We start from the raw sequence: 25,988 nt of genomic DNA, 5'->3' as shown, positions 1-25,988 counted from the left end.
CCGCTCACATGATGTCATCTGGGGGCTCGAGTGGGCTTACACGTCTAAGATGACTCACTTACACGATGCTGTTCATTCAGTGTAGTGTTTGGTGTTAGCTGCGGGCTGGGAGTTTGTCTGGGGGTGCCAGCAGGAGCACCAGGGTGTGGCCTCTCCATGTGGCTTGGGCGTCTTCAGCGTGGGGACTGGAGTCCAAGAAGGAGCTTTCCAGAAGGGAGTGTCCCAAGAGGGAGAAGAGGAAGCTGGTCTTCTTGAAAGCTTAAGTCCAGAACAGGCACGACATTGCTCCCACCACACTGGGTTGGTTGAAGCAGTCGCCAGGGCCAGCTCTGAAGAGAAATAAACTCCAGCTCTTGAAGGGCAAAGGGACAGAGAGTTCATGGCCATATTTATTCCACCAGTTTTCTCCCTCTTACCCTGAGTAAGATGAGATGTCAGTACAGGGTTTGGGGCAGGGAATGAGACTCCCCTATGAGAATCTGACTCATGCTTTAAGGATCCCTGTGGCTACAGTGTAGAGAAGGGACCCAATAGGGGGGCAGGGCAAGCACTAGGTGAAAAGGGATAGATGATGGGAGTCTGAGATGGCAGTCATGCCCAAAGTAGGGCCCTGGCAGCAAGTTTGTCCCACCGACACCCGACTGTCCAATAAGGTGGCCACTAGCCACATGTGACTATTTAAACTTAAATTTAAAGTAATTAAGGTTGGGGCGCTTGGGTGGCTCAGTCGGTTAAGCGACCGACACTTGGTTTCAGCTTGGGTCACGATCTCATGGTTTCGTGAGTTCAAGCCCCACATCGGGCTCTGCGCTGGCTGCTGGGAGCCTGCTTGAGATTCTCTCTCTCCCTCTCTCTCTCTGCCCTTCCCCCACTCGTGCTATCTCTGTCTCTCTCAAAATAAATAAACTCAAAAAAATTTTTAAAAAAGTACTTAAGGTTAGGGGGCACCTGGGGGGCTCAGTCGGTAGAGCGTGTGACTCTTGATGTCAGGTCGTGAGTTCAAGCCCCACGTTGGGTGTAAATCATACTTCCAAATAAATAAATAAATAAATAAATAAATAAAGGGGTGCTGGGGTGGCTCAGTTGGTTAAGCATCCGACTTCAGTTCAGGTCATGATCTCACAGCTCATGAATTGGAGACCCACATCAGGCTCTCTGCTGTCAGCACAGAGCCTGCTCCAGATCATGTGTCCCCCTCTTTCTCTGCCCCTCCCCCACTTCTCTCTCTCTCTCAAAAATAAACATTTAAATAAATAAGATTAAATAAAATTCGATTCATCAGTCACACTAGCCCCATTGCAAATGCTTAATAGCTAAATATGGCCTGTTCAGGCAGCACAGATCTAGGACATTCCCTTCTTTGCAGAAACTTCTATCGGATAGCACTGGCTTAGTGAACCTTCTCACCTCTTACCGGGTTCTACATCTAAAGTCTTTGACTACAATATCCCACACTCTGACCTCAGACTCCCTTTCTTCCCATCCACCTATTTTTGGACCTCACTGAGCTCCTCTGTCTGGAACCCCTGCATCTTCTGCCCCACCCGTCCAGGAGGACCCACCCCAGGAGCTGGGGTACCAGCAGCCTCTTTCTTCATTCCCAGGTCTCCTGACACTGCCGAAGAAAGTCACAGCCACTCACGCTGTGGCCTCTACAGGTCGTGGCCTCAGAGCCATCAGAGCAAATTCAGATTCTGCCACATTGTGACTGAATGACCTCAGGCAAGTGGCGTCATAAGGTTGCTGAGAAGATAAATTACCTTGGCACATAGTAAATGCTCAGTAAGTAATACCTGTCCCCACCACCACCATCATTATTACTGATCATTCCAAATCTTTACCACCGTTTAAAAATTGTGGTAAAACATACATAACATAAAATTTCTCCCTAATGATAGTACATTCACGATGTTGTGCATCCATCACCGCTATCTCGTTCTAGAATATTTCCATCACTCTGAAAGGAAACCCATTAAGCAGTCACTCTCCATTCCTCCCTTCCCCTAGCCTCTAGGAACCACTAATCTGTTTTCTGTCTCTGGATTTTCGGACTCTGGGTATTTCATATATATGGAAACATACAATATATGGCCTTTTGTGGCTGGTTCACCACCCTTTTTAAGCCTCCTGTTGAACTAAAACTTTCTCTTTCTTTTTATTTCGTATTTTATTTTTTAAGTAACCTCTAAACCCAACGTAGGGCTCAAACTCACTACCCCACGATCAAGTTTGGCAGCAAATTTGTCCCACCGACACCTGACTGTCCAATATGATGGCCACTAGCCACATGTGACTGTTTAAAAAATTTAAAGTAATTAAGATCAATTCCAAGATCCAAGAGTCGCATGTTCCACTGACTGAGCCATCCGGTACTCCTAAAACCTTCCTCTTTCTTCTTTTTTTTTTTTTTTTAAGTTTGTTTGTTTCTTTGTTTGTTTGCTTAGAGAATGCAAGGAGGGTGGGGCAGAGAGAGAGAGGGAGAGAGAGAATCCCAAGCAGGCTCCACACTGTCAGCGCACAGCCCAACATGGTGCTTGAACCCATGAACCGTGAGATCCTGACCTGAGCCAGAATCAAGAGTCAGACACTTAACCGCTTAACTGACTGAGCCACCCATAAACCTTCCTCTTAGTGGATGATGTTTCTTGTTTTTCTCCAGAGCATTCGATTTATCAGATGTCTTGTCACTCAACTTCCTACCCTCATCACCTATAAACTAAGGTGACCATATGAGTATTAGGGACAATTTGTTGAGTTATTACTCTGGTCCAGGTGCTACCCTAAGGATCTTATATGAACATCTCATTTCACTCTTACAACTCTTCTGAGAGGCAACTACTAATATTACCTCTATTTTACGGTCAGGGAAACTGAGGCTCAGAGCCGTTAAATCATGGAAGTACCAAGTGGCAGAACCCAGATTCACACCTGGACCTGAAAGACTCCAGAGTTCAACTCACAACCACTACCCTGTATCTCTTCTCAGTGGTCACCCTCTCTCCTTTCCCTGGGTCTCAGAGAATACTGGATCCTTCCTGTGCTGGCTCAAGGCCAGCCTATCCTCCTGTACGCTTGACCTCATCCCTTCCTGTTGCCTCCAGAACTTCCAGAACCCTCTCCACTACCATCGGAGCTGAAACTGATTTGAACAGCTGTGGACTGGAATCATCTGGTTGCTTCTTCACTCACTTACCTGATGCCTGAACTGGAATGACTGAAAGAGCAAGGTCTGCTGGGAATGGTCGCTTCACGTGGGCTCTCCGTGTGGTTTTGGCTTCCTCACAGCATGGCAGCCTCAAGGTAAACAGACTTCTTGCATGGCTCCTCTCGTCTCCAAGAGCTAGAGTTCCAGGGGAAGTACAAGTCCTTTTTTTTTTTTTTTTTTTTTTTAACGTTTATTTATTTATTTATTTATTTATTTATTTATTTAAAAAAAAATTTTTTTTCAACGTTTATTTATTTTTGGGACAGAGAGAGACAGAGCATGAACGGGGGAGGGGCAGAGAGAGAGGGAGACACAGAATCGGAAACAGGCTCCAGGCTCTGAGCCATCAGCCCAGAGCCCGACGCGGGGCTCGAACTCACGGACCGCGAGATCGTGACCTGGTTGAAGTCGGACGCTTAACCGACTGTGCCACCCAGGCGCCCCACGTTTATTTATTTTTGAGAGTCAGAGACAGACAGCATGAGCAGGGGAGGGGCAGAGAAAGAGGGAGACCCAGAATCCGAAGCAGGTTCCAGGCTCTGAATTGTTAGCGCAGAGCCTGACGCGAGGCTCGAACTCAAGAACCGTGAGATCATGACCTGAGCCAAAGTCAGATGCCCAAACCGACTAAGCCACCCAGGCGCCCCCCTGCATGTTCTTTTATGTCCTAGCCTTGGGAGTCAGAGCCTCACTTGTCCCAGGCAGTCATCAGCTCACCCAAGATACTAACAGAGGGTACGTGGACCCCAGCCCTCCATGGGAGAAGTGCTAAAGAATTTGTCGCCATGTTTTAAAACCAGCACAGGTCGTTTCCAATGCTTCTTCAGCTTCACCTCCTGTCACTCTTTGAGGCCTTTAGTTTGGGGCTCCAGGACTTCCTGTCTCTGTCCATCTGTCTGTCTGCCTACCTCTGTCTCTCACACACACACATAGTTAGAGTAAGTAGTACATGTAAAGCACTTAGACAAGCCCTTCACACATAACAAGCAGCCTATATTTGTTACTATTACTAGTCTGTGTTCAGTGAATGTTTGTTGAGCTGCCTACTCAATGCCAAGCAATACGTGAAGCTCTGGGATACAGTAGTGAACGAAAAAGATCTGGCCTCATCTCGCAGAGTTCATTCATCCCTGTGTCCCTGCCCCCAGCACATGGAGAGATAGAATGCATGCTCAAGGCATGAAGGCATGAAGGTTTGTGCAATGGTGCCTGAAGAAGCTCAGAGCAGTGCGGTGACTTTCCTAAGAGCACACAGCAGCAAGTGTGGGACAAAACCAAGGCTGTGGGCACGTGACAAGGAATGAAGTAGACACAATTGCCAAGGCCTGGCTGTCCAGAGAGATGGGCCATAGGCACGCGCTGCCCAGGGCGGAACTCGCGGTAGGTTAGAAGCAAGAACAAGGGAGGCCATCTCATTGGCTCCTTCCAGAGGAGACATGAAGCTTCTCTCCCAACCCCTTCTCCCCAACCCCAGCTCCCTTCTCAAGATGAGAGGGGCTGATCCTTAGCAAGGGACAGGGGTTCAAAGAGGACAAGAGAGTGGAGAGAGGATAGGGGACTCAGTGAGAGGTGAGGGCCCCAGGGAGAGGTAGGGGGCTCCTGAGAGCGAGATGGGGCTCAGCCATGGGTGAGGGCTGAGAGAGAGAGAGCTGGAGTCTCTGGAGAAGGGGGGGCTGGGCTCTGCAAGAGGAGCGTTTGTCTACTGGCTTAGGGGCTCCATGCAGGGGACGGAGACCCAGAGAGGGGAGTGAGGCTACAAGGAGGAAGTGAGGGCTCAGCGAAGGCGAGGGTCTTCAGGCAGAGGGATGGGAGATTGAGGGAGTGATGGAGAGTCAGATGTGGAGTTTCAGGGGCCGCGGGAGGGGGTGGGTTCCAGGGAGGCCTGGGGGTTTCCGCGAGGGGTCTGGGGTCTCAGAGAGAGAAGGGAACTCTGGAAAGAGACAGGGGCTCTCCATCCTGCAGGGGTGCGCCATCTGCAGAGCCAGGCCGTGGGGCGGGCGCCCCCCTCCCACCCTCGTGTCACCCCCGCCCCCGACTGCGGCGCAGGCGCCGACAGAACCAGCTTCGGCTCGGCTCTCTCGCTCCGGCTCCCGCTCCGCGGAGACCGCAGGCAGAGAGGTGAGCTCAGCCCTGCTCCGCGCGGGGCCCGACCCCCCACTCCGCCTTCTCCCGGGTTCCGGGGAACCCCACCCCCGCCCGCATCCCCAGCACGGCCACGTCCAGCCCCGGACGGGACGGCGGCGCCCAAGCCTCGGCGTTGCCTCGGGCTTTAGGAGGTGAGGTCCCAGAGAAGCAGCAGGGGGCAGAGGTCTCACCAGCCGCCTCGCCCAGAGACCCCTCAGGGCTGAGAGGATGGGAGGAGGCTTCAGAGGACAAGACCCGTAGCCACCTCTCTAAAACCCATCTCCACCCCTCCGTGCCTCGGTTTCCCCCTGGGAGAAAGGATGCAGTTAATCTCGCCCAGGGAACTGGTGGTCCGGTCAGAAACAGTGGTGCGGTGGAGAGAGGGGAGGAACTGGCCGGATTTCGCTGGCCTCGCCCCCCAGGGGGGAGCCCCTACTCCCAGCCTGGGCTGCGCCGGACACTGAGGCGGGCGGGTCTGGGGGTCTGGGAAGGAGAACTGAGCGAGGCCGTGCCGGCGAGAGCTTCCATCCATCTTCAGGCCGTCCCGCCTGTCACTCTCGCGTACGCCTCCCTCCGCCGGCCTCCGCCGCATTCTCTCCCCACCCCCCACCCCCCCGGACTCTGCAGCCCCCTCCTCTTCCCGCTCACCCCCTCGCCGAGCTCCTCCCTCCTCCCGCCTAGGGACACCTCCCCAGCGTTTCCTATGGCAACCCACGTCCCGGGTATCCGCGCGGTGTCCCGAGCATCCTCCCTCTCCCTCCCCCTGACCGCCCGACCCCCTCCCCGCAACCTCGGCAGGGGAGGAGGAGGGGCCAGGCCGACGGGGAGGCAGCGCCAAGGTCACCTTCCTTCCCCATTGCCAGCAAGATTGAGTGATTAGGTGTATTTGGGGGAGAGGGACCATGAGAGTTGCAGGGGAGGAGCTAATTCAGACCAACAATTCCGGGGCGTCCCCTCCCTGCCCCTTCCCCTAGGGTCTTTTAATAGTCGCCGCTTTGACTCTGACTGCCCCTCTGGCCCCCATGCATCCCCCCCCTACCCCGGGCCTCCAGAGAGCCGCGGCCGGGGGGCGGGTCCCTCGCTGGCCACACCCCCTGGGAACCCCGCCCCCCACCTCTCAGGGAGATTCCTGTTCTCTCCAGGGACCACTCGCCCTCTTCCTCCGTCTTTCGTTTTTGGTCTATGCCTTTTCCCATCCTCTGTCCAAAGAAAAAAAATTGTGCCCTTTCCTTTTCTTCCTTTTCCCCGAGTTTTGAGTGAGGATGGTGAAGAACCGCGATTTATAGACAGGCCTTGAGAAGAGCCCTTCTGGCGCTTATGTGGATCCCTGGGGCCTCCAAGAATCGCCCCAACACACACTTAACGCTCTGCGTGTCTTTGTGTGTTCTTGTTTCTCTGTGGCGTGTCTTTGAATGTGGGTGTCTGTGTGTCTGTTTCTGTGTCCTGTCCGTGTCTCTATGTGGTGTATGTGTGCCTGCGGGGGTATGTTTCTGCCATGTTTGTGTATCCGTGTTGCTGTGTGTCTGTGCGTCAATCTGCGTCTCTGATGTGTGTGTGTGTGTGTGTGTGTGTGTGTGTGTGTGTGTGCGTGTGCGCGTGCGCGCGCGCGCCTGTCTGTGCTGTGTGTGTATGTGTGTGCTGGTGAGTCTCTCTGTGCAGGAAACTGAAGGCCACATTGATTGGAAAATGTGGGGGAGGGAGGGCTAGAAATTTATCTTATCTTTCAGTAGAAGTGCCTTGCTTTATTTTGTTTGAAGCTGTTCAGGGGTGTTGGTGCAGGAGCCCAGTCCGTCCCCCTCACAAACCCCTCTTCCCCCCAACCCACCCCTCTCCCCATTCCCCACTTTGGTTTTAGTCCTCTCCGTGTGTGCATACGCAAGTACTTTCCGTGACTCAGTCCTCAGGGTCTCCATCTGTGAGAAGAGAGATTCTTAAGATTAGCGGTTGCCAGAGGCGGGGGTGGGGGGTGGGCAAAATGGGTGAAGGTGGTCAAAGGTACAAACTCCAGTGAAAACAAGTAAGTTACGAGGACATGATGTACAGCATGGTGACTGTAGTTAATAATGCTGTGCAGCATATTTGAAAGTTGCTAAGAGAGTTGCTCTTAAAAGTTCTCATTACAAGGAAAGAAATTTATTGGTAACTACGCATGGTAACAGATGTTAACTAGACTTATGGCGATCATTACAAATACCAAATCATTATGTTGTACACCTGAAACTAATATGACGTTATATGTCAATTACACCTCAATAAAAACGTCTTATTAAAAAAGAGGGGCTCAGAGCGCCTGGGTGGCTCAGTCGGTTGAGCATCCGACTTCGGCTCAGGTCATGATCTCACGGGCCGTGAGTTCGAGCCCCGCGTCGGGTTCTGTGCTGACAGCTCAGAGCCTGGAGCCTGCTTCAGATTCTGTGTCTCCCTCTCTCTCTGACCCTCCCCCCTTCATGCTCTGTCTCTCTCCGTCTCAAAAATAAATAGGGGCGCCTGGGTGGCGCAGACGGTTAAGCGTCTGACTTCAGCCAGGTCACGATCTCGCGGTCCGTGAGTTCGAGCCCCGCGTCAGGCTCTGGGCTGATGGCTCAGAGCCTGGAGCCTGTTTCCGATTCTGTGTCTCCCTCTCTCTCTGCCCCTCCCCCGTTCATGCTCTGTCTCTCTCTGTCTCAAAAATAAGATAAACATTAAAAAAAAAAAATTTTTTTAAAAAATAAATAAACATTAAAAAAAAATTAAAAAAAAAAAGAGGGGGTCTTAGATAGGTTTCCCTAGAAATCTAACAACCCTTGAGCCTCAGAGGGCCCCTGGCTTTCACCACCTCTGGAGTCAAGATTTCCTGGGACTTGGAGGCTGCTGCTTTGTGAGGGGCAGCCCTGGGGAGGGATTTTTTTTTTTTAGAGCCTTGCACCTTGGGAGCTCGGCCTGATTAGGCAAAGTGTCAGCCATGACAGTCACCCCCAAGAGTACCCTGAAAACGGGGAAGATTTTGAGGGGAGATAGGGATGAGAACCTCTTACTTCAGATACGGAGCTCAAAAGGTTTAGGATTAAAAATAATAATGAAGAAATTACAGGAATAGTAACTACAACAGCTGCCATTCCTTGGCCTCAGATACAGTGTGAAGCGGGTGTGATTATCAGCCTTGCTTTACAGATGAGGAAACCGAGGTTTGGAGAGGTGAAAGCATTTGTCTAAAGTCACACAGCCAGGAAGTGGTGGATCCGGGATTCCAACCCAGTCAGTCAGGCTCCAGAACCCACAGTGCCAGCCACTGGGTGGCTTCCAGACTAAACAAGTACAATTTGTTGGCACCTACAATTGTCAAGCACTGGGCTCAGTGTTCCTGCGCATTGGCTCATTCAGTGTATGTAGGGAAAGACAAACCAGCATCTAGAAGGCCGGGCTGTGTTACGAGTGTGGGTTATCTAAAATGGGAGGAAGAGCGGAGGAGGTACAAAGATTCAGGGGGCCTGGGAGGGTTTCACTGGGCCCTCTGCCCACTGCACCTTGCTTCCTCCACAGAGATCCATGATGCCAAACTGTGACCGTTCCTGCGGCTGTAGCCGCGGCCCCAACGTGGAAGACGGCAAATGGTATGGGGTCCGCTCCTATCTGCACCTTTTCTATGAAGACTGTGCGGGTATGGCCCTCAGCGATGACCCTGAGGGGCCTCCTGTCCTATGTCCCCGCCGACCCTGGCCCTCACTGTGCTGGAAGGTAAGGCCAGAGGAGGAGCGACTCATGTGATTTCCTGTGACTGCAGAGAGGACATGGGATCAGTGGATAGAAAGGAGAGGGATGATATAGCAGATATAGGCGTCTTGCTTGTGCAACAAACAACAATAGCAACAAACACCCAACTGGGGGGGGGGGTGCCTGCCTGGCTCAGTCGGTAGAGCATGCGACTCTTGACCTCAGGGTCATGAGTTCAAGCCCCACCTTGGGTGTGGAGCCTACTTAAAAAAAATTGCCAAATGGCTACTGTTGATAAGTCATTCAACACCATACAAATTTGGGGCGCCCGACCGGCTCAGCCGGTAGAGCGTGCAGCTCTTGATCTTTGGGTTGTAGGTTTGAGCCCCACACTGCGTGTAGAGATTACTTAAAAATAAAATCTTGAGGGGCGCCTGGGTGGCTCAGTTGGTTGAGCGTCCGACTTCGGCTCAGGTCACGATCTCACCGACTGTGAGTTCGAGCCCCGCATCGGGCTCTGGGCTGATAGCTCGGAGCCTGGAGCCTGCTTCCGGTTCTGTGTCTCCCTCTCTCTCTGCCCCTCCCCCGTTCATGCTCTATCTCTCTCTGTCTCAAAAATAAATAAACGTTAAAAAAAAAAATTAAAAAAAAAAAATAAAATCTTGAAAACACACACACACACACACACACACACAACTCAAATGGATTTAAACAGTAGACCAGAGGTTGAGCCACTTCAGGTGCGGTTCAATCCAGCAGTGCAAACCGGCACCCCGAGGACTCAAGATTTCTCTTAGTCTTTAGGCTCCCCGTGGCGCCCCCATCCAGGTGGCCCCTGCTAGGTTTCAGGGTCCCCAGATAGCTGCCACCTTGCTGACCCTCTGGGTTTCCCTCCACACTACCCACGGGAAATCAGAATTTCCTCCAGCCTTTCCTTCAGAAACAAAAACAAAAACAATGCTTTTCATTTCCAGAAGTCCTGTCAAGCATTGCATTGGCTCTGACTGGGTCACTTGCCCGTCTCTCAACTGATCGCTATGGCCACAGGGCAAGTAGATACTGACTGGCATGAACTGGGGCTCATCTCAGTTAAATCTTACTGTGGTTTCACAATGATATATTGGGGTACTGTTGCCAGGGCCGGGGAAGACAGGGGAGAAACAATCGGTGTCTCTAACAACCAGGGAGAGAGGTCAGTCAGGGCACACAGTGTGGGGAAAGGTGTGGAGATGGCAGTAAGCCAAGTGCCTACCCTGGGCGTAGCTCTTTGCTAAATACTGTACGGAGACCGAGGCAGGGGTCCCTTTCCCTCTGCTTTCAAATGGCTTCTCTCCAGGGGGGGGAGGCAAAGTGTCAAGCTATCTACAGTGAATGCACAACCCCAGGCCAAAGGATCAGAGGGTGCCAGGGTGCCAGGAGATACTGTCAGTGCCTGGGGTGATCAGGGAAGAGCAAAAGAAAAGTGAGTCCGTAGCCTAAAATTTTGAGCATCTTCTAATTCCCGGGCAGGGAGCGAGGCTCTTGTGCACAGAGAATTTAAGATGCGGTCCCTGTTCTCTAACCGCTCCTAGCTGTGCTTCGTTTAGTCATTCTGCAAACATTCCCTCAGCTCCTGCTCTTTACCGGCACCGTGCTAGGAAGACACCGCGTGACCCAAAACAGACAGTGTCTGTTGTCATAGCTCCCCGGGCCCTCTTTCCAGCAGGGCAGGCAGACATCGCTTACGCGGTAACGAAAGTACATGTGCAAGGGGGATCTGGGGGGGGCTCAGGTGGTTAAGTGTCCAGCTCTTGATTTCAGCTGAGGTCATGATCTCACGGTTCGTGAGATCAAGCCCTGAGTCTAGATTCCGTGCTGAGCACGGAGCCTGCTTGGGCTTCTCTCTCTCTCTCTCTCTCTCTCTCTCTCTCTCTCTGTCTCTCTCTCTCTCTCTCTGTCTCTCTCTCTCTCTCGTCTGCCCCTCCCCCACCCATTCTTGAGCGTGCGTGCTCCCTCTCTCAACATAAAGAAATCAAGTTTAGAAAATAAATAAATGGGCAAGAAAGTAGATGTCCAAGTGTGCACCAAGGTGAGCGCACTGAAGAACAAACGTGCAGTGTTTGTATGAATCCAAAGCAGGGGACGTGACCCACTCCAGGAGCATCCTGGAAGGCTTCCCTGAGGAGGTGAGGTTTGAGATGAGATCTGGGGGATGTGTAGGAGTTATCCCAACAGACAGATGGGGGTAGATGGGACAGAGAGAAGAGATGGGACCTAAATTATGATGGCGGGAAACTCAAGGTGGGCAGGAGAAACCTACTAAGTGGTTCCTAAGTGGGAGTCGGGAAGGACATTGATCAAGGGGCCTCAAGATTCGCAACAGAACACGATATCTTGTGTCCCTCATCAGTTAGGTCCTAGAAGGTGTGTTCTGTGACTCCCCTGTGATTCCCATCTCTAAGGTTAGACCAAGGAGTTACCTTTAAGTCCACTTGGGATCACCTTGGGGCCCCCCACTGACCCTGACTACCTCCCAATCTGTCTGCCTCTCTCCAGATCAGCCTGTCTACGGGGACCCTTCTTCTGTTGCTGGGTGTGGCGGCCCTGACCACTGGCTACGCAGTGCCCCCCAAGCTGGAGGGCATCGGAGAGGGGGAATTCCTGGTGCTGGATCAGCGGGCAGCCGATTACAACCAGGCCCTGGGCACCTGCCGTTTGGCAGGCACGGTACTCTGCGTGGCGGCTGGGATCCTGCTGGCCATTTGCCTGGTTTGGGCTGTGGCCGGCTGGCTGAGCCAGGACACCAAGGCAGAACACTTGGACGCCGAAGCTGATGGCCACGTGGAGATCTTCGGGGACGAGCCAGAGCAACAGCTGTCCCCCATCTTCCGTGATGCCAATGGCCAGTCTTGGTTTTCACCACCTGCCAGCCCCTTTGGGCAATCCTCTGTGCAGACCATCCAGCCCAAGAGGGACTCTTGAGCTGCCCACAAGGCTAGAGGGGCAGCCAGACCTGGGGTCTGGATCATTCCTCTGTCCCATCACACCCTGCCCTCCAACTGTGTCCCTAACTTCTCCCTGAGAAGCAGGTCCCTTTCACCTATGCCCCCATAAGATCCAGCTCCAGGTCAGAGAGGCTGGAGCTCAGATCCCAATGCCCCTTCCCAGGGATTGGGCCCCAACTCATCCAAGATGCCAACTTTCCCCAAGTCCTCCCCAAACTTCCCTCCTTTTCAAGGCCCTTCAGGAGTAGAAAACATCCCCCTCAATCTATCCTTACTCTACTCCGACCTTGGGCAAACCCCTTACCTTTGCAGACCATCAGTTCCTATCTATGTACTATGAGGGGATTGGCTCAGATTCTGGAGTTCCATGACTTTCCTATTCTACCCGGATAAAAGCATTACTCTCCATAGGCAATGTTGTGGGGAAAGATGGTAGGGTCATCCTCTTTCCCTAAACCCTTCATCTGTCAGCTGCCCCAGGACGCCTGAGGATGGGTCAAAACCCCCCACTTGGACTTCTCCAGGATGGTGCGAACACAGTCACCTCCTTCAGAACGTTTTCTATGTCCATTTTGGCATCAGAGCCCCTCAGTCCCTGCCCCCCCCCCCCCCCCCCGCAAATCGTGGGCTATTATTAGCCCCAGTTTACAGATGACTGGGGGAGACTGGCAGTCTGCAGGAATTAGGACCCACATCTTCAGCCTCCTCCTGGGCCAGCTCTTGTTCTACACATATGGAACAGGGGGCCTGCTGGACACCTTCCTGGTTTCCAGGGGGCCTCAAGGGTTGGGGGACAGTTTGGGCCCAGAGGGCCTGGCTGCAGGCTTGATGGTCCCTGGTGGCTCAGAAGATGATTTGGACATGCGCTTAAATGGTTTATAAGAGCCAGGGGTCAGGAGAACTGGGATGTCTTTGCCGCTGAAAATCCACTCATCTAGAAACCGTCACCCACAGGTTACCCACAGGTCCTGACCTCACCCTGTAACAAATGTGCCCTCCTGGGCCCCCAGCAAGCACCTCCATCCTGCAGCCTCCCTGGCCAGACGCATCATCTCCATTGTCACCACTAGAGGGAGCTCCAAGACAGCCGGAGAGAGGCGCCGATGGCCTCCGCCCCATACCCTCCCCCCGCCTCGGTCGCACCTCCAGCCTGGAGGGGGTCTCCCGGGAGGGTCCTCCGTTCTCCCCCACCCGGCCGGCACTACTGCCTTTGTGCCCCACGCCCCTTCCCCATCCTGCCCACCCCTTCCGTCTTGCCTTCCCTTTCAATAAACAGCTGGGATGGATACTGACTTTGCTTCTTTTCTCCCTGAGCATGGGGCAAGGGTAAGGAGGAGAAAAGACTTAAAGCACCTACCAGGTGCTGGGCACTTACATCCACTATTTCGCATTCGCGTCTCAAGCTAATTCTCCGAGAAAGGGGACTATTGTTTTCGTTTTACAGATGACTTAACTAATGGTCAGAGAAGTGACCCAAGGGTGGGTTTACATGCTAATTTGTTGGGAAGGAAATTTCTCCAGCATCCTCACTGCTCCCACCCCCGAGAGGGATATGAGGCCAGGAGTACTGGGAGAGAGAGCCGGAGCCAAAGCTGGGCAACAGGAACAGCTAACCCCTACTAGCACTTAAGGAGCACCAGGCGCTCTCAGTGCCTTACAGACAGATTATTTTCCCTAAACCCTGCTCCCAGGCTGCAGGTATGTATTTCCAATTGCCTTCGCCTGAGTGTTGAGGCCTTGCCCAACTATCCCAAACTGGATCTTTTTTTTTTTTTTTTTTTTTTTGAACGTTTATTTATTTTGGGGACAGAGAGAGACAGAGCATGAACGGGGGAGGGGCAGAGAGAGAGAGGGAGACACAGAATCGGAAGCAGGCTCCAGGCTCTGAGCCGTCAGCCCAGAGCCCGACGCGGGGCTCGAACTCACCGACCGCGAGATCGTGACCTGAGCTGAAGTCGGACGCTTAACCGACTGAGCCACCCAGGCGCCCCTATCCCAAACTGTTTCTGTCAACCCTCCCCTCCAGATCCACCCCTGCAGGAACTACCCACCCCCAGCCCCCTGCTTGCTCTAGCCAAACCCCTGGAGCGAACTTGGCTCCTGTCTTTTCCTCATGCTCTAATCCAACCCGGAGGCTAGCCCACCTTGGGAATACAGCCTGACCCCACCCCTCCTCACCGTGCTTTCAGCTTCTCCCTGGCCTGAGCTACCATCGACTTTCTCTGAGATTATTGCACCAGCTTCTCCCTGGTCTCCCCGGTCTCCCGGCTTTCCCCCTCTGTGCTCCCTCACCGCCCCCCCCTCCCCCCACCAAGTCTAACCTCAGCAGAGCAGACAGATCCGGGTATAACCATGCCCTTTCTCTGCTCAGAACCTCCATGGCTTCCATCTCACACAGTAAAACCAAAGTCTTGGGTGGCCTGTAAGGTCTTACATGATTTACTGATACTCCCCCTTTTCCCCTGTGACCTCAGCTCTCTCCCTCCTTGTCTCCTCTCCCGCCTCTTTGTTGTTCCTCCAACATCAAGGACAGCTCCTGCCCCAGGCCTTTGCATAGCTGTTCCTTCTGCTGGTACATTTCCCCCAGCTCACCAGCGGGCCAACTCCCTCACCCGCTTCAAGCCTGCACAAACGCCCCCCTTTTCAGCGAGGCCTTCCCTGAACAGCCTGTTGTAAAATGCGACCTTGCCCCCATTCCTTATTCCCTTTGGAGTTTGGTTTTTGCTTTCTTATAGCATTTATCACCTTTCAGTATACTATATCACTTACCTATTAGTGTTTGCCACTTGTCTACCCCCTGCCTCAGTATGATCTCCACAAGAAGGAGGATCTTTCCTTGCTTCATTTACTGGCATGTCCCAAGTGCCTAGAAAATGTCTGGCACATAGTAGATACTCAATAAAATGGGTTGAATCAATCAATCATAGTTTTATAGAGAACGACGGTGAGGCTCGGGAACACCGAGCAGCTTGCCCAAGGACACACAGGTAGCAAGGGGAGGAGATGGGACTCAAATGCAGGCCGTCGGGCTCCTGAGTCCACAACCTGCACCACCGCACTGAACTGCCCCTTGGTTTGAAGGCCCAGAGCTGGGGAGACGATATCAAATGCCAATAAGTGTATTCAGGAATGTTTCTTGCCCTGTGGAAATGCGAGCACAGTGTTAACCGACATTTCTTTCCAGAGAAGTTAGAATCCAAATTTTTATCTGAAACGTACCTATTTTTAAACATTTGTATCTGTTTCAGAATTTAACTAGGCGCTGCCCAAGGCAAAACATTCCCAGGGAATAACCCGTGAGTGGCCGTGTGTGACCTCTGACCTGGGTACTCTGGGTTAGTGCCCACAGCTGATCAGGACCAGGGATAGAATTTCACATTGACAAAATGGCCCAGAAAAGGGAGGTAGACATCCACCCCAGAAGATCTATGGCACATGAGCTTTTCTTTCCAGCTGCCACGTAGGAAGCCGACCCTGCTCTTGTAACCCCAATAAATCCCACGCCCCCACAGAGCCCCATCCCCACAGAGTATCTTATTTCCGAGAAGCAGAATCCAATAACCAAAGTGAATTCCCAACTGTCACGTGAATCCTTGAAGAATGCCAAAGCAGGCTGTTTCACTGTCATAGTTTGCCAGTGGGAATATGTACTGGGTTGAATACTGTTTCCCTAAAGTTCATGTCCACCTGGAGTCGGTGACTGTGACTTTATTTGGAAATAGGGTCTTTGTGGGACAGCTGGCTGGCTCAGTCAGTAGAGCATGTGATTCTTGATCTCAGGGTTGTGAGTTCGAGCCCCACGTTGGGTGTAGGGATTACTTAAAATCCTTTTTTTTTTTTTTAAAGAAATAGAGTCTTTGCAAATATAATAAAGTTAATATGAGGTCCTATTAGATTAGGATGGGCCCTAATCCAATAATCAGTGTTCCAGTAAGAAAGAGCAATTTGGAGATGACACACACAGAGGGCAGGCGGCCATGTGAAGACAGGCAGAGAGTGGAGTGATACGTCTATAAGCCCAAGAAAACTAGGGGTTGCCTGTAACTTCCAGAAGCTAGAAGAAGCAAAAAAGCCTTCTTCCCTAAAGGCTTCCGAGGGAGAATGGCCTCCCATTCAGACTTCCAGACTCCTAAACTGACTTCAGATTTCAGACTTCCAGACTCCTAAACTGTAAGACAATACATTTTTGTTGTTTTAAGCCACGTAGTTTGCGGTACTTTGCAGAGGAGCCCTAGGAAACTAACACAGGGTGTAAACCAGCCCCGACTCCAAGAAACGCAGTATGGCAATATCCAAATGGAAAATACACATGCTCTTTGGTCCCTCCCTCTCGTGCAGGTATACCTATAGGTTCAATTCCACATGCAGGAACACGGCAGTATCGTTTGTAAGAGAAGACATTTGGAAACAGCCGACATGCTCATTGGTAGGGGACTTAGTTAATAAAGCGGGGCACATCTATGTTACAGGGACACCGGAACACCGTGTAAAAGAATGAGAAGATCCTTAAGTACTGATCTGGACTGATGTCCAAGTTATATTGTTAGATGGAAAGGTATAGGGTGCGGAATTCTATGAATACTTTCAAACCGTTTGTGGAAAAAGGAGAATATTGGTGGACGTGGCGTGTGCATGCGTGAAATCCCTGTTGACTGGTTGCCTCGGGGAGGAGACCGGGGACAGGGTGGCGGGGGTAGGACTGGAAGGGAGACCGGCACCGCGTAAGCTTCCACTCCCTTTCACTTTTCAACCACGTAGGATGTACTACACTTTATTTTTATTTATTTATTTTTTTAATTTGTTTTTTAACGTTTATTTATTTTTGAGACAGAGAGAGACAGAGCATGAACGGGGGAGGGGCAGAGAGAGAGGGAGACACAGAATCTGAAGCAGGCTCCAGGCTCTGAGCCATCAGCCCAGAGCCCGACGTGGGGCTCGAACTCACGGACCGTGAGATCATGACCTGAGCTGAAGTCGGCCACTTAACCAACTGAGCCACCCAGGCGCCCCGTGTACTACACTTTAAAACATGATTACCGGTAGGAGCGCCTGGGGGGCTCATTCACTGTTTGTGGGTTCGAACCCCACAATGGGCTCTGCGCTGACAGTGTGGATGGAGCCCGCTTGGGATTCTTTCTCTTCCTCTCTCTTTGCCCCTCCCCCGCTGGTGTGCACCTTCTCTCTCTCTCTCTCAAAATAAATACACTTTAAAAAAAGCATGATTGGGGCGCCTGGGTGGCTCGGTCGGTTAAGCGTCCAACTTCGGCTCAGGTCATGATCTCACGGTCTGTGAGTTCGAGCCCCGTGTCGGGCTCTGTGCTGACAGCTCAGAGCCTGGAGCCTGCTTCAGATTATGTGTCTCCCTCTCTCTGCCCCTCCCCTGTTCATGCTCTGTCTCTCTCTGTCTCAAAAATAAATAAACGTTAAAAAAATTTTTTAAAATAAAAGCATGATTGGGGCGCCTGGGTGGCTCAGTCGGTTAAGCGGCCGACTTCGGCTCAGGTCATGATCTCGCGGTCCGTGAGTTCGAGCCCCGCGTCAAGCTCTGTGCTGACAGCTCGGAGCCTGGAGCCTGTTTCAGATTCTGTGTCTCCCTCTCTCTCTGACCCTCCCCCGTTCATGCTCTGTCTCTCTGTCTCAAAAATAAATAAACGTTAAAAAAAAAAATTAAAAAAAATAAAATAAAATAAAAGCATGATTAATTATAAAATGTAAAAAAAAATACACATAACGGATTATTGAGAGAATTAGAAAAATCACCCCCAGAGCACCACAGGAAGAATTTCTGCAGGCCAAACCCACCTATGAAAGCTCAAATTAGTGGGTGAAACTTTAAAGTGAGAGAGGATATTTGCACGGTCTCTAGCTCCCTCCCCCCACAAACACGTGTAATTTCTGTGGTGGCTTTAACCTGTCCTCCGATGTCCTCCTCTCCAGGCGGTGAAGCTTGGTTCCCCTCCCCTGGAGCGTGAGTTGCACTTTGCTTCCCACAGATCGAATGTAGAAAGGGGAAAAATAAGAGACGTGACAGTGGAGAAATCTGTCAGGCACCACCTGAACCAAAGGATCAGGTTAGCATCCCTGGTAACACGTCTCGTGATAGCATGGCCCCCTGAAATGGTATGATGGAGACAGGCACTTCACCCTTGGTGTTCTTCCTCCCCAACTTCCATAACTTCAACCTGACCTTGGGAAACCCAAACCGAAACGAAACATCTGGCCAGCACTCTTCGGAAGTGTCGAGGTCACAAAAGACAAAGAAAGACCAAGAGACTGTCGCTGATTGGAGGACAGTGAGGAGAGGCAGCTGAAGGGTATATAGGAACTCTCTGTATTGCCTTCGCCACTCTCCTATAGATCGGAAATTATTTTCAAGTAAAAATAATCATGATGGTAACGATTGTTCTTGTCAAGATGGAGTAACAGAGGGGGCGCCCGGGTTAAGCGGCAGACTGCTTCAGGGCCCGTGAGTTTGAGCCCTGAGTGGGGTCGGTGCTGACAGCTGGGGGCCTGGGGCCTGCTTCGGATTCTGTGTCTCCCTCTCTGCCCCTCCCCTGCTCATGCTCGGTCTCTGGCTCCTTCAAAAACAAATAAACATAGGGGCGCCTGGGTGGCACAGTCGGTTGAGCGTCTGACTTCAGCCAGGTCACGATCTCGCGGTCCGTGAGGGTCCGTGAGTTCGAGCCCCGCGTCAGGCTCTGGGCTGATGGCTCGGGGCCTGGAGCCTGTTTCCGATTCTGTGTCTCCCTCTCTCTCTGCCCCTCCCCCGTTCATGCTCTGTCTCTCTCTGTCCCAAAAAAAATAAATAAACGTTGAAAAAAAAATTTTTTTTAAAAACAAATAAACATAAAAAAAAAAAAAAAAAAAAGATGGAGTAACAGGAATTAGGTTCATCCTCCCATCTGAAAAAGACCAGGAAAAGAGTGAGTGAGAAGAGCCCCCCCCCCCACCAGTTGCCCCAGGGCACTTCCCTGGGAGCTTCCAGGCTGTGGCGCGCATTTGAATCCTCTCAATAAATGAGGAGACAACTAGACAGCAAATCAGTAATTTGGACAACACTGTCTCCCAGCTTGACCTAATTGACATGTAGAGGGTGCTCCCCCCACCCCGAGAGCCGAACACAACAGGGCCTTGGGCTTTGGTGGCTCCTGGAGACCCAAGGGGCGCTTGGGGGTACAGAAGAGACACAGAGCACATAGCTGTCTCGGGCACCCTCTGGTGTTCCTTCAAGGTGGTGGCGGCTCAGCCGGTTGACAGCTTCTCCCCTACATCCGAGGGAAGCCCCTCTTCCTTTAGCCCGCGTTCCCTGCTCTCTGAGGTGGGGAGACCTGAGCTGGAGAGGGACTGACGGGCTGGTGGGGGAGGTTCACCTTCTGCCTCACCCCCTTTTATTCCAGAGCCTGAGCACCCAACCCACATCACCCCAGGGGCTACCCTCCCTCCTGTTGAGTCCTGTATACCCTCCCCACCCCTATGGTCCCGGGGACAAGGTTACTTCTCAAGCCCAGTTCCAGGGGAGCTCCTCCACCTCACCCCCAACTGGATCTAAGAAGAGGTGATCTGAGGCCACTGTCTGGCCTCTGGGGGCACTGTGCCAGGGCAGGGAGATGCCCCAGGGTGAGACAAACAAAGCAATATTGACAGAGATGGGGAAGGTATTCCTGGGAGGTGGAGGGAGAGAGCCAGCTGTGAGGCAGACTATCAGCGACATTCCTGCCCCAACTCTTTGTCCCAAATCTTATATTGAGGGCAGGCTGACAGGGGGACAGTCGGCCAGGGTTCAAGTCCCTGTGTCAGTCGAGGCAATTCCCTAACCCTTCTGAGTCTCAGTTTCTTTTCCTCTAAAATCGGGGACAACAGGGGACGGTGGTTTGAGCGTCCAGCTCTTGATTTTGGCTCAGATCATGATCTCAAGGTTCGTGAGTTTGGGCCCCAGTGGGGCTCTGTGCTGACAGCTCAGAGCCTGGAGCCTGCTTTGGATTCTGTGTCTCCCACTCTCTCTCTGCCCCCTCCCTGCTCAGGCTCAAAAATAAATACACATTAAAAAATTTTTTTTTAATTCTTTTTAAGGTTTATTTGTTATTGAGAGACAGAGAGAGACAGAGCATGAGCATGGGAGGGGCAGAGAGAGGGGGAGACACAGAATCCGAAGCAGGCTCCAGGCTCTGAGCTGTCAGCACAGAGCCCGACATGGGGCTCCAACTCACAAACCACAGATCATGACCTGAGCTGAAGTCTGAGACTTAACTGACCTTGCCACCCAGGCGCCCCTAAAAATTTTTTTTTTTTCAACGTTTATTTATTTTTGGGACAGAGAGAGACAGAGCATGAACGGGGGAGGGGCAGAGAGAGAGGGAGACACAGAATCGGAAACAGGCTCCAGGCTCTGAGCCATCAGCCCATAGCCTGACGCGGGGCTCGAACCCACGGACCGCGAGATTGTGACCTGGCTGAAGTCGGACGCTTAACCGACTGCGCCACCCAGGCGCCCCTAAAAAATATTTTTTAATGAGGACAAGAACACCAACCTCTTGAGATACTTGGAAGACCGAATGAGCTTAACACAGAGCTTGGCACGTAGGAGTGCCCGATAAATGTTAGCTATTGTTATGCCAGAGGAGAAATCTGAGGTCCAGATTAGCAGGCAATGTACAAGTTATAATCATGGATGACTCAGACGTGGTCCTGCCCTCCATCACAGTCTGGCGGAAAAGGACAGCCCTGCAGACTGACGATGGCAGTAAAATAGAGGAAGGGCCGCAATTGAAGGCCCAGGTGAGGTCACATCACAGAGGACAGACGCGGGGAGATTTAGAGAGAAGCACGTACCGCCCCAGTCCGTGCCATGCGGTGCAATTAGTATTTCACACAAACTCTTTTCGCCCTTGTGCCACCATAACGAGGTAACCACTATCTCCAACTCGTAGAAAAGGAACCTGAGCACAGTGCTTAGGCCTCTTGCCCAGGGCTACACAGGTGACATTGAACCCAAACGTCCAGGTTCAAAATGTTCCATAACTCTGGCATCTGTGGATGTAGAAATAACCCCAATGCCCCCCAGAGTGTACCAACTAATCAACCCGATAAAGGATGAGGTCATCTGCATAACCGCTCACCCAGGCCCACACGGACACAGGCAAGCATATGGGTGTTGGGTAGATATCCAGATATCACGTTTACCCAAGTAGACACATTAGTCTGTCCTGCCTGTGACAAGTGCCCAGAGAAGCCTCTGGAACCCCCCGCCCCCCAAGTATGGTGTACATTGTTGGGGAAAAACAATCTGCCCGAATGAATTCACAGACACACGCATCCATGCGCGAATTGGCCGACCCCTGCCCAAGCCCTTGAGTGAGCATGGTGCCTGTGTGGGCGTGTACCGCGACCCATTCGTGCGCACACCAGCCGGCGTGTAAATTATTATAATGGTGTGTTTGTGGACGCATTGAGACCCTCAAGAGCGTATTTGCCCTGACTCGTATTGCCTTTCTTTAGCAGCTACGTTTATTGAGGATCTGCCGTGTGTAAGTAAAAATAAAGCTCAGAGGGGCGCCTGGGTGGCTCAGTCGGTTAAGCGTCCGACTTCGGCTCAGGTCACGATCTCACGTTCCGTGAGTTCGAGCCCCGCGTCGGGCTCTGGGCTGATGGCTCAGAGCCTGGAGCCTGCTTCCGGTTCTGTGTCTCCCTCTCTCTCTGCCCCTCCCCCGTTCATGCTCTGTGGTTTGCCCAAGGTCACACGGCTAGTAAACGGCTGGGATTCAAACCCTGGTCCTGTAATACTGGGCAGCGGTGTCTGTGTCTCCACTGCCGAGCAGATGTGTTCAAAAGTGGGCAGCGCCGTGGTTGAATTTCCACATTGACATTCCCTGTGACCTCGGACACATCATGTCCTGTTACAGGCCACGTCTTCACGTGTCTAATCACAGGTGTGCTCCGTGGGCCCGCGTGGTGGTGGGGCCAAGTCTCAGCCTGGGTTGGCATCACCAGGGGCTGTGAGCTTCTTGTCGCAGCCTCACCAAACCTCAAAGCCCATGACTCAAAGCCAAGCCCCGGGCACCAGGCCATCAGGAGTCTGGTGCTGGAAGAACCCATAGGATTTGATAAGCATCTGGCCCAGGACATGCGGTCAAGGCAGGGAGAGGGAGGGAGGAAAACAGGATATTCACCAGATGTGTGTCCCGGCGGGGCCCACGGGCTGAGTTCGGCAGAGGAAGAGTTGCCAGGCCTCAGCATCTAATACCCACTCAGTGGAGACTTGTGTGAGGGAAGGGGAGAGGGCAGAGGGAGGGATCGGGGCTGCGCCTTGCCTGATACTGGAGGCCCTGAGGGAGGCGGGGAGGGGGAGCAGGAAGGGTAATAAATAGAAGATGGAAAGAGGAAGGAAGCGAATGTATCTTCTCCACCGATCGTGAGTGCCCGCCCTGGGCTGGGGACTACGGATGCCGGGTGGACTGAGCCCTGCTGTTGCAAAGCTCAGAGCTCACATGACACCAGTCAGGCCAGGCAGCTGGGAGGGCCCAGCCAGTCTGGGCAGTCATCAGTGTGCCTGCAGGGAGAAGAGTGTGCAAGAGGGGTGTGTGTGTGTGTGTGTGTGTGTGTGTGTGTGTGTGCGCGTGCACACACAAGCACCTGCACAGACTGATGTCTACATGTGTCCTGTGAGCATGAGCGTGGCCTCGTTTTTTCCCCTCCCCAGGCCTCCGCCTGACCCCGTCCTGCCCCTTCCAATCACAGGACAAAGGCTCCCCTCAACTCAGACCACGGAGCCCAGGGGTAAAGGTTTGCATTTACAGAATAAAAAATGCCCAGCAATTCTGAGCTTTTATTATGCTGAGCACTTTCATTCATTCATTCTAGACAATTATTCACTGAACACCCAGTAAGCATCCCCCCTCCCCACTCTGTGCTGGATATAAGGATGCAACATTGTTGCTTTCTGGGTTCTTCCTTTCTGGTAGGAGCAGGAGGGACAGATGATACACAATTCACTACACACGTGAGGTCATCTCAAACTTTGGCAAGGGCTGTGAATAAATTAAGACAGGGTTACGGAATAGAGACAGACCCCAGGGACTGGAGCAGACCGATGCTTCATGAGTGGTCAGGGAGGGCCTCTCTGAGGAGGTGACATTTGACCTGAGACCCAAAGGAGGAGGAGGAAGCGGGGAAGATGTGGAAAAGTTCCAGGCAGATGGAGCAGTAAGGATGAAAACCCTGAGGCAGGAAGAATTTGGTTTGTACAAACTAGAAAAAAGGGAGCGCGGGGTGCCTGGGTGGCCCCGTCGGTTAAGCGGCCGACTTTGGTTCAGGTCATGATCTCATGGTCTGTGGGTTCGAGCCCCGCGTCGGGCTCTGTGCTGACAGCTCAGTGTCTCCCTCTGTGCCTCCCTGTCTCTCTGTTCCTTCCCTCCTCGCACTCTGTCTGTCTCTCTCTCTCAAAAATAAAGATTAAAAAATTTTTTTAATTAAAAAAAAAAAAAGCAGGGGCGCCTGGGTGGCGCAGTCGGTTAAGCGTCCGACTTCAGCCAGGTCGCGATCTCGCGGTCTGTGAGTTCGAGCCCCGCGTCAGGCTCTGGGCTGATGGCTCAGAGCCTGGAGCCTGTTTCCGATTCTGTGTCTCCCTCTCTCTCTGCCCCTCCCCCATTCATGCTCTGTCTCTCTCTGTCCCAAAAATAAATAAACGTTGAAAAAAAAAAAAAAAAAAAAAAAAAGCAGAAGCAAGGGACCTGATGCTCAGAGAGGGCAGTTGACTGTCCCAACAGCATGGCTGGTTAGAGGCTAAGCGAAGATTCGAACTCGGGCCCGGCTAGGCTCCAGACCCAGGCATTTTTTTCCTTGACCGCAGGCTGCCACAGAGATATACCATCCGTGGAATATACACATCAATATACGCACATGGGCACTTACACACTACACGACTCTGCCTGCCTCCCCCCACGACGAGGGGGTGTGGGCTTGGCCATCACTAAGTGTCAGAGTAGCAGAAATAGCCTATGATTCTATGGCTTTCTCCGTCTTGCGGGGCCAAGTAGAAGGACTAGATGTCACCTTAGCCCAGCATTCCAGAAGCTCTGGGCCAACAAAAGGTCAAATGACAGGAAGAAGGAAGAGGTTTCCTAAGGGAGGGGGCAGGACCCTTGGGGTGGCCTGTGGAGATACAGACACCCTGGACAGCCCACGAAGCACGTCTGGAGGGAGGGGGAGGAGAGAACGGAGGAAGCAGAGGGAGTTGAAACTGTTCTTAGAAGCCTAGTCCCTGCCAGGCCCACACCTGGCCTCCTCTTACCTCTGCTGGGTCACCACCCAAGATGGGGTGCTCAGCGCCCAGCAAGGCAGGTGCCGGCCCTGAGAAGTTCTTCTTCCCCATCCGTCTTTGTGCCTGTAAAATGGGAAAAGATTCGTCCATCAGAACAAGAGAAACATACGGAAGCTGCGTGAAGACACTTTCGTTTTTCGGAATCAGATTAGTAAAGATCGAAAAACGTTGATAAGGCACTGTGCTGTCGAAGTTGTGGGCAAACAAGCAGTCACACGCTCTGTTAGCAGGGGGTAGATTGGCACACTCTCGATGGATGATCACCCAGAAAGTTCCATTAAAAGTGCAAATGCCCAAACTTTAAAAAAAAAAATTTTTTTTTAACGTTAACGTTTTATTTATTTTTGAGAGAGAGACAGAGTACGAGCGGGGGAGAGGCAGAGAGAGCAGGAGACAGAATCCACAAAGCAGGCTCCAGGCTCTGAGCTGTCAGCACAGAGCCTGATGCGCGGCTCGAACTCACAAACTGTGAGATCATGACCTGAGCCAAAGTCAGTCGGACGCTTAACCGACTGAGCCACCCAGGCGCCCCCAGGAAGTTTTTTCTGAACCGATGTGAAATAATCCCCAAGACAAATTGTCAAATAGGAAGAAAAAAAGCAATCTGAAGGAGCGAAGGTATGCTCCCATCTGTATTTAAAGGGGAAAATAGGGGCGCCTGGGTGGCTTGGTTGGTTAAGCGACCGACTTCGGCTCAGGTCATGATCTCACGGTCCGTGAGTTCAAGCCCCGCGTCGGGCTCTGTGCTGACAACTCAGAGCCTGGAGCCTTTTCTGATTCTGTGTCTCCCTCTCTCTCTGCCCCTCCCCCGTTCATGCTCTGTCTCTCTCTGTCCCAAAAATAAATAAACATTAAAAAAAAAAAGTTTAAAAAAAAATAAAGGGGAAATAATCATCCCTTACGTCTTTAAGGAAACATGAGAAAATTGATTGCCCCCAGAAAGAGGCGGTAGGCGGCTGGAGATAGGAATGGGAGGGAGACTTTTCAAGTATTACCCCTGGTACCTTTTGAGTTCTGAGCCAAAACAGAAATAAATACAAATATTTAAAAATCTATCCTCCTGGGGCACCTGGCTGGCTCAGTCGGTGGAGCCTGCGTGACCCTTGATCTTAGGGTTGTGAATTTCAGCCCCATGTTGGATGTAGAGATTACTTAAAAAAATAAATTAAATAAATCAAAATCAAAATCTATCCTCTCGCAAGTGCCACATTCCTACACGCTCCTTGCTCCCAGCTAACTTCTGTCCCCTTGGACGGAACATCCTGGAAGAGAAAAAAAGACAAGAGGCCTGAGTGTGAATCTCCGTTCCATCACGGACGCACAGTGCGTCCTGGAGCAAAATGCTTTCCCTCTCTGGTTCGTGTTATACGGCACCCAGACCATGCCTCCGGCTCAGGCATTCTGTGTCCTCCTGCTGGACCCAGCACCTAGAAGACGAGCACCAGGTCTCCTTGCGTCTTAAATCATCCAATCCACCTAAACGGAATACCTCCTATGTGCCAGATTCCGGGGTCCCCGTTTCTTGCCCTACAAGCCCCCAACTCCAGTGCCCGGGCATAGAAGTTGGTACCCCGTAGAAATTCAGGACAGGTTTCTTAGCTTCCAAGTGACGAATGGATATTGGGATAGATGCATGGTGCATAGCGGATAGTAGATGGCAGCTGAATAG

The 25,988-nt window shown here is 52.1% G+C and overlaps 1 protein-coding gene and 1 long non-coding RNA gene across 3 annotated transcripts; one reads left to right on the top strand and one right to left on the bottom strand.

Annotated features, from left to right (window-relative positions):
- Positions 1–5,201: 5,201 nt before the first annotated feature.
- On the top strand, positions 5,202–13,295 carry NRSN2 (neurensin 2). 2 transcript variants are annotated; one of them, XM_025932528.2, is made up of 3 exons: positions 5,202–5,323; positions 8,849–9,043; positions 11,555–13,295. In XM_025932528.2, the coding sequence occupies exons 2-3, from the start codon at positions 8,855–8,857 to the stop codon at positions 11,978–11,980; spliced, it is 615 nt and encodes a 204-aa protein (XP_025788313.1). In that variant the 5' UTR covers positions 5,202–5,323; positions 8,849–8,854; the 3' UTR covers positions 11,981–13,295. The 2 variants fall into 2 exon arrangements, with proteins under 2 accessions (XP_025788313.1, XP_086558030.1); XM_086701904.1 differs by having other exon boundaries at positions 5,267–5,481.
- A 1,616-nt stretch (positions 13,296–14,911) lies between these two features.
- On the bottom strand, positions 14,912–24,400 carry LOC147582694 (uncharacterized). Its single transcript, XR_015248772.1, has 2 exons — positions 24,290–24,400; positions 14,912–15,144 (listed from the first exon to the last, which is right to left on the bottom strand). It is a non-coding gene; the product is annotated as an uncharacterized LOC147582694 (long non-coding RNA).
- Positions 24,401–25,988: the final 1,588 nt, after the last annotated feature.

Source organism: Puma concolor, chromosome A3, assembly GCF_028749965.1.
Source record: "Puma concolor isolate L17-30 chromosome A3, mPumCon1.1.hap2, whole genome shotgun sequence".
Classification (NCBI taxonomy): Eukaryota; Metazoa; Chordata; class Mammalia; order Carnivora; family Felidae; genus Puma; species Puma concolor.
The sequence above is the reverse complement of the archived record's forward strand: the minus strand, read 5'-3'. Positions and strand labels throughout refer to the sequence as shown.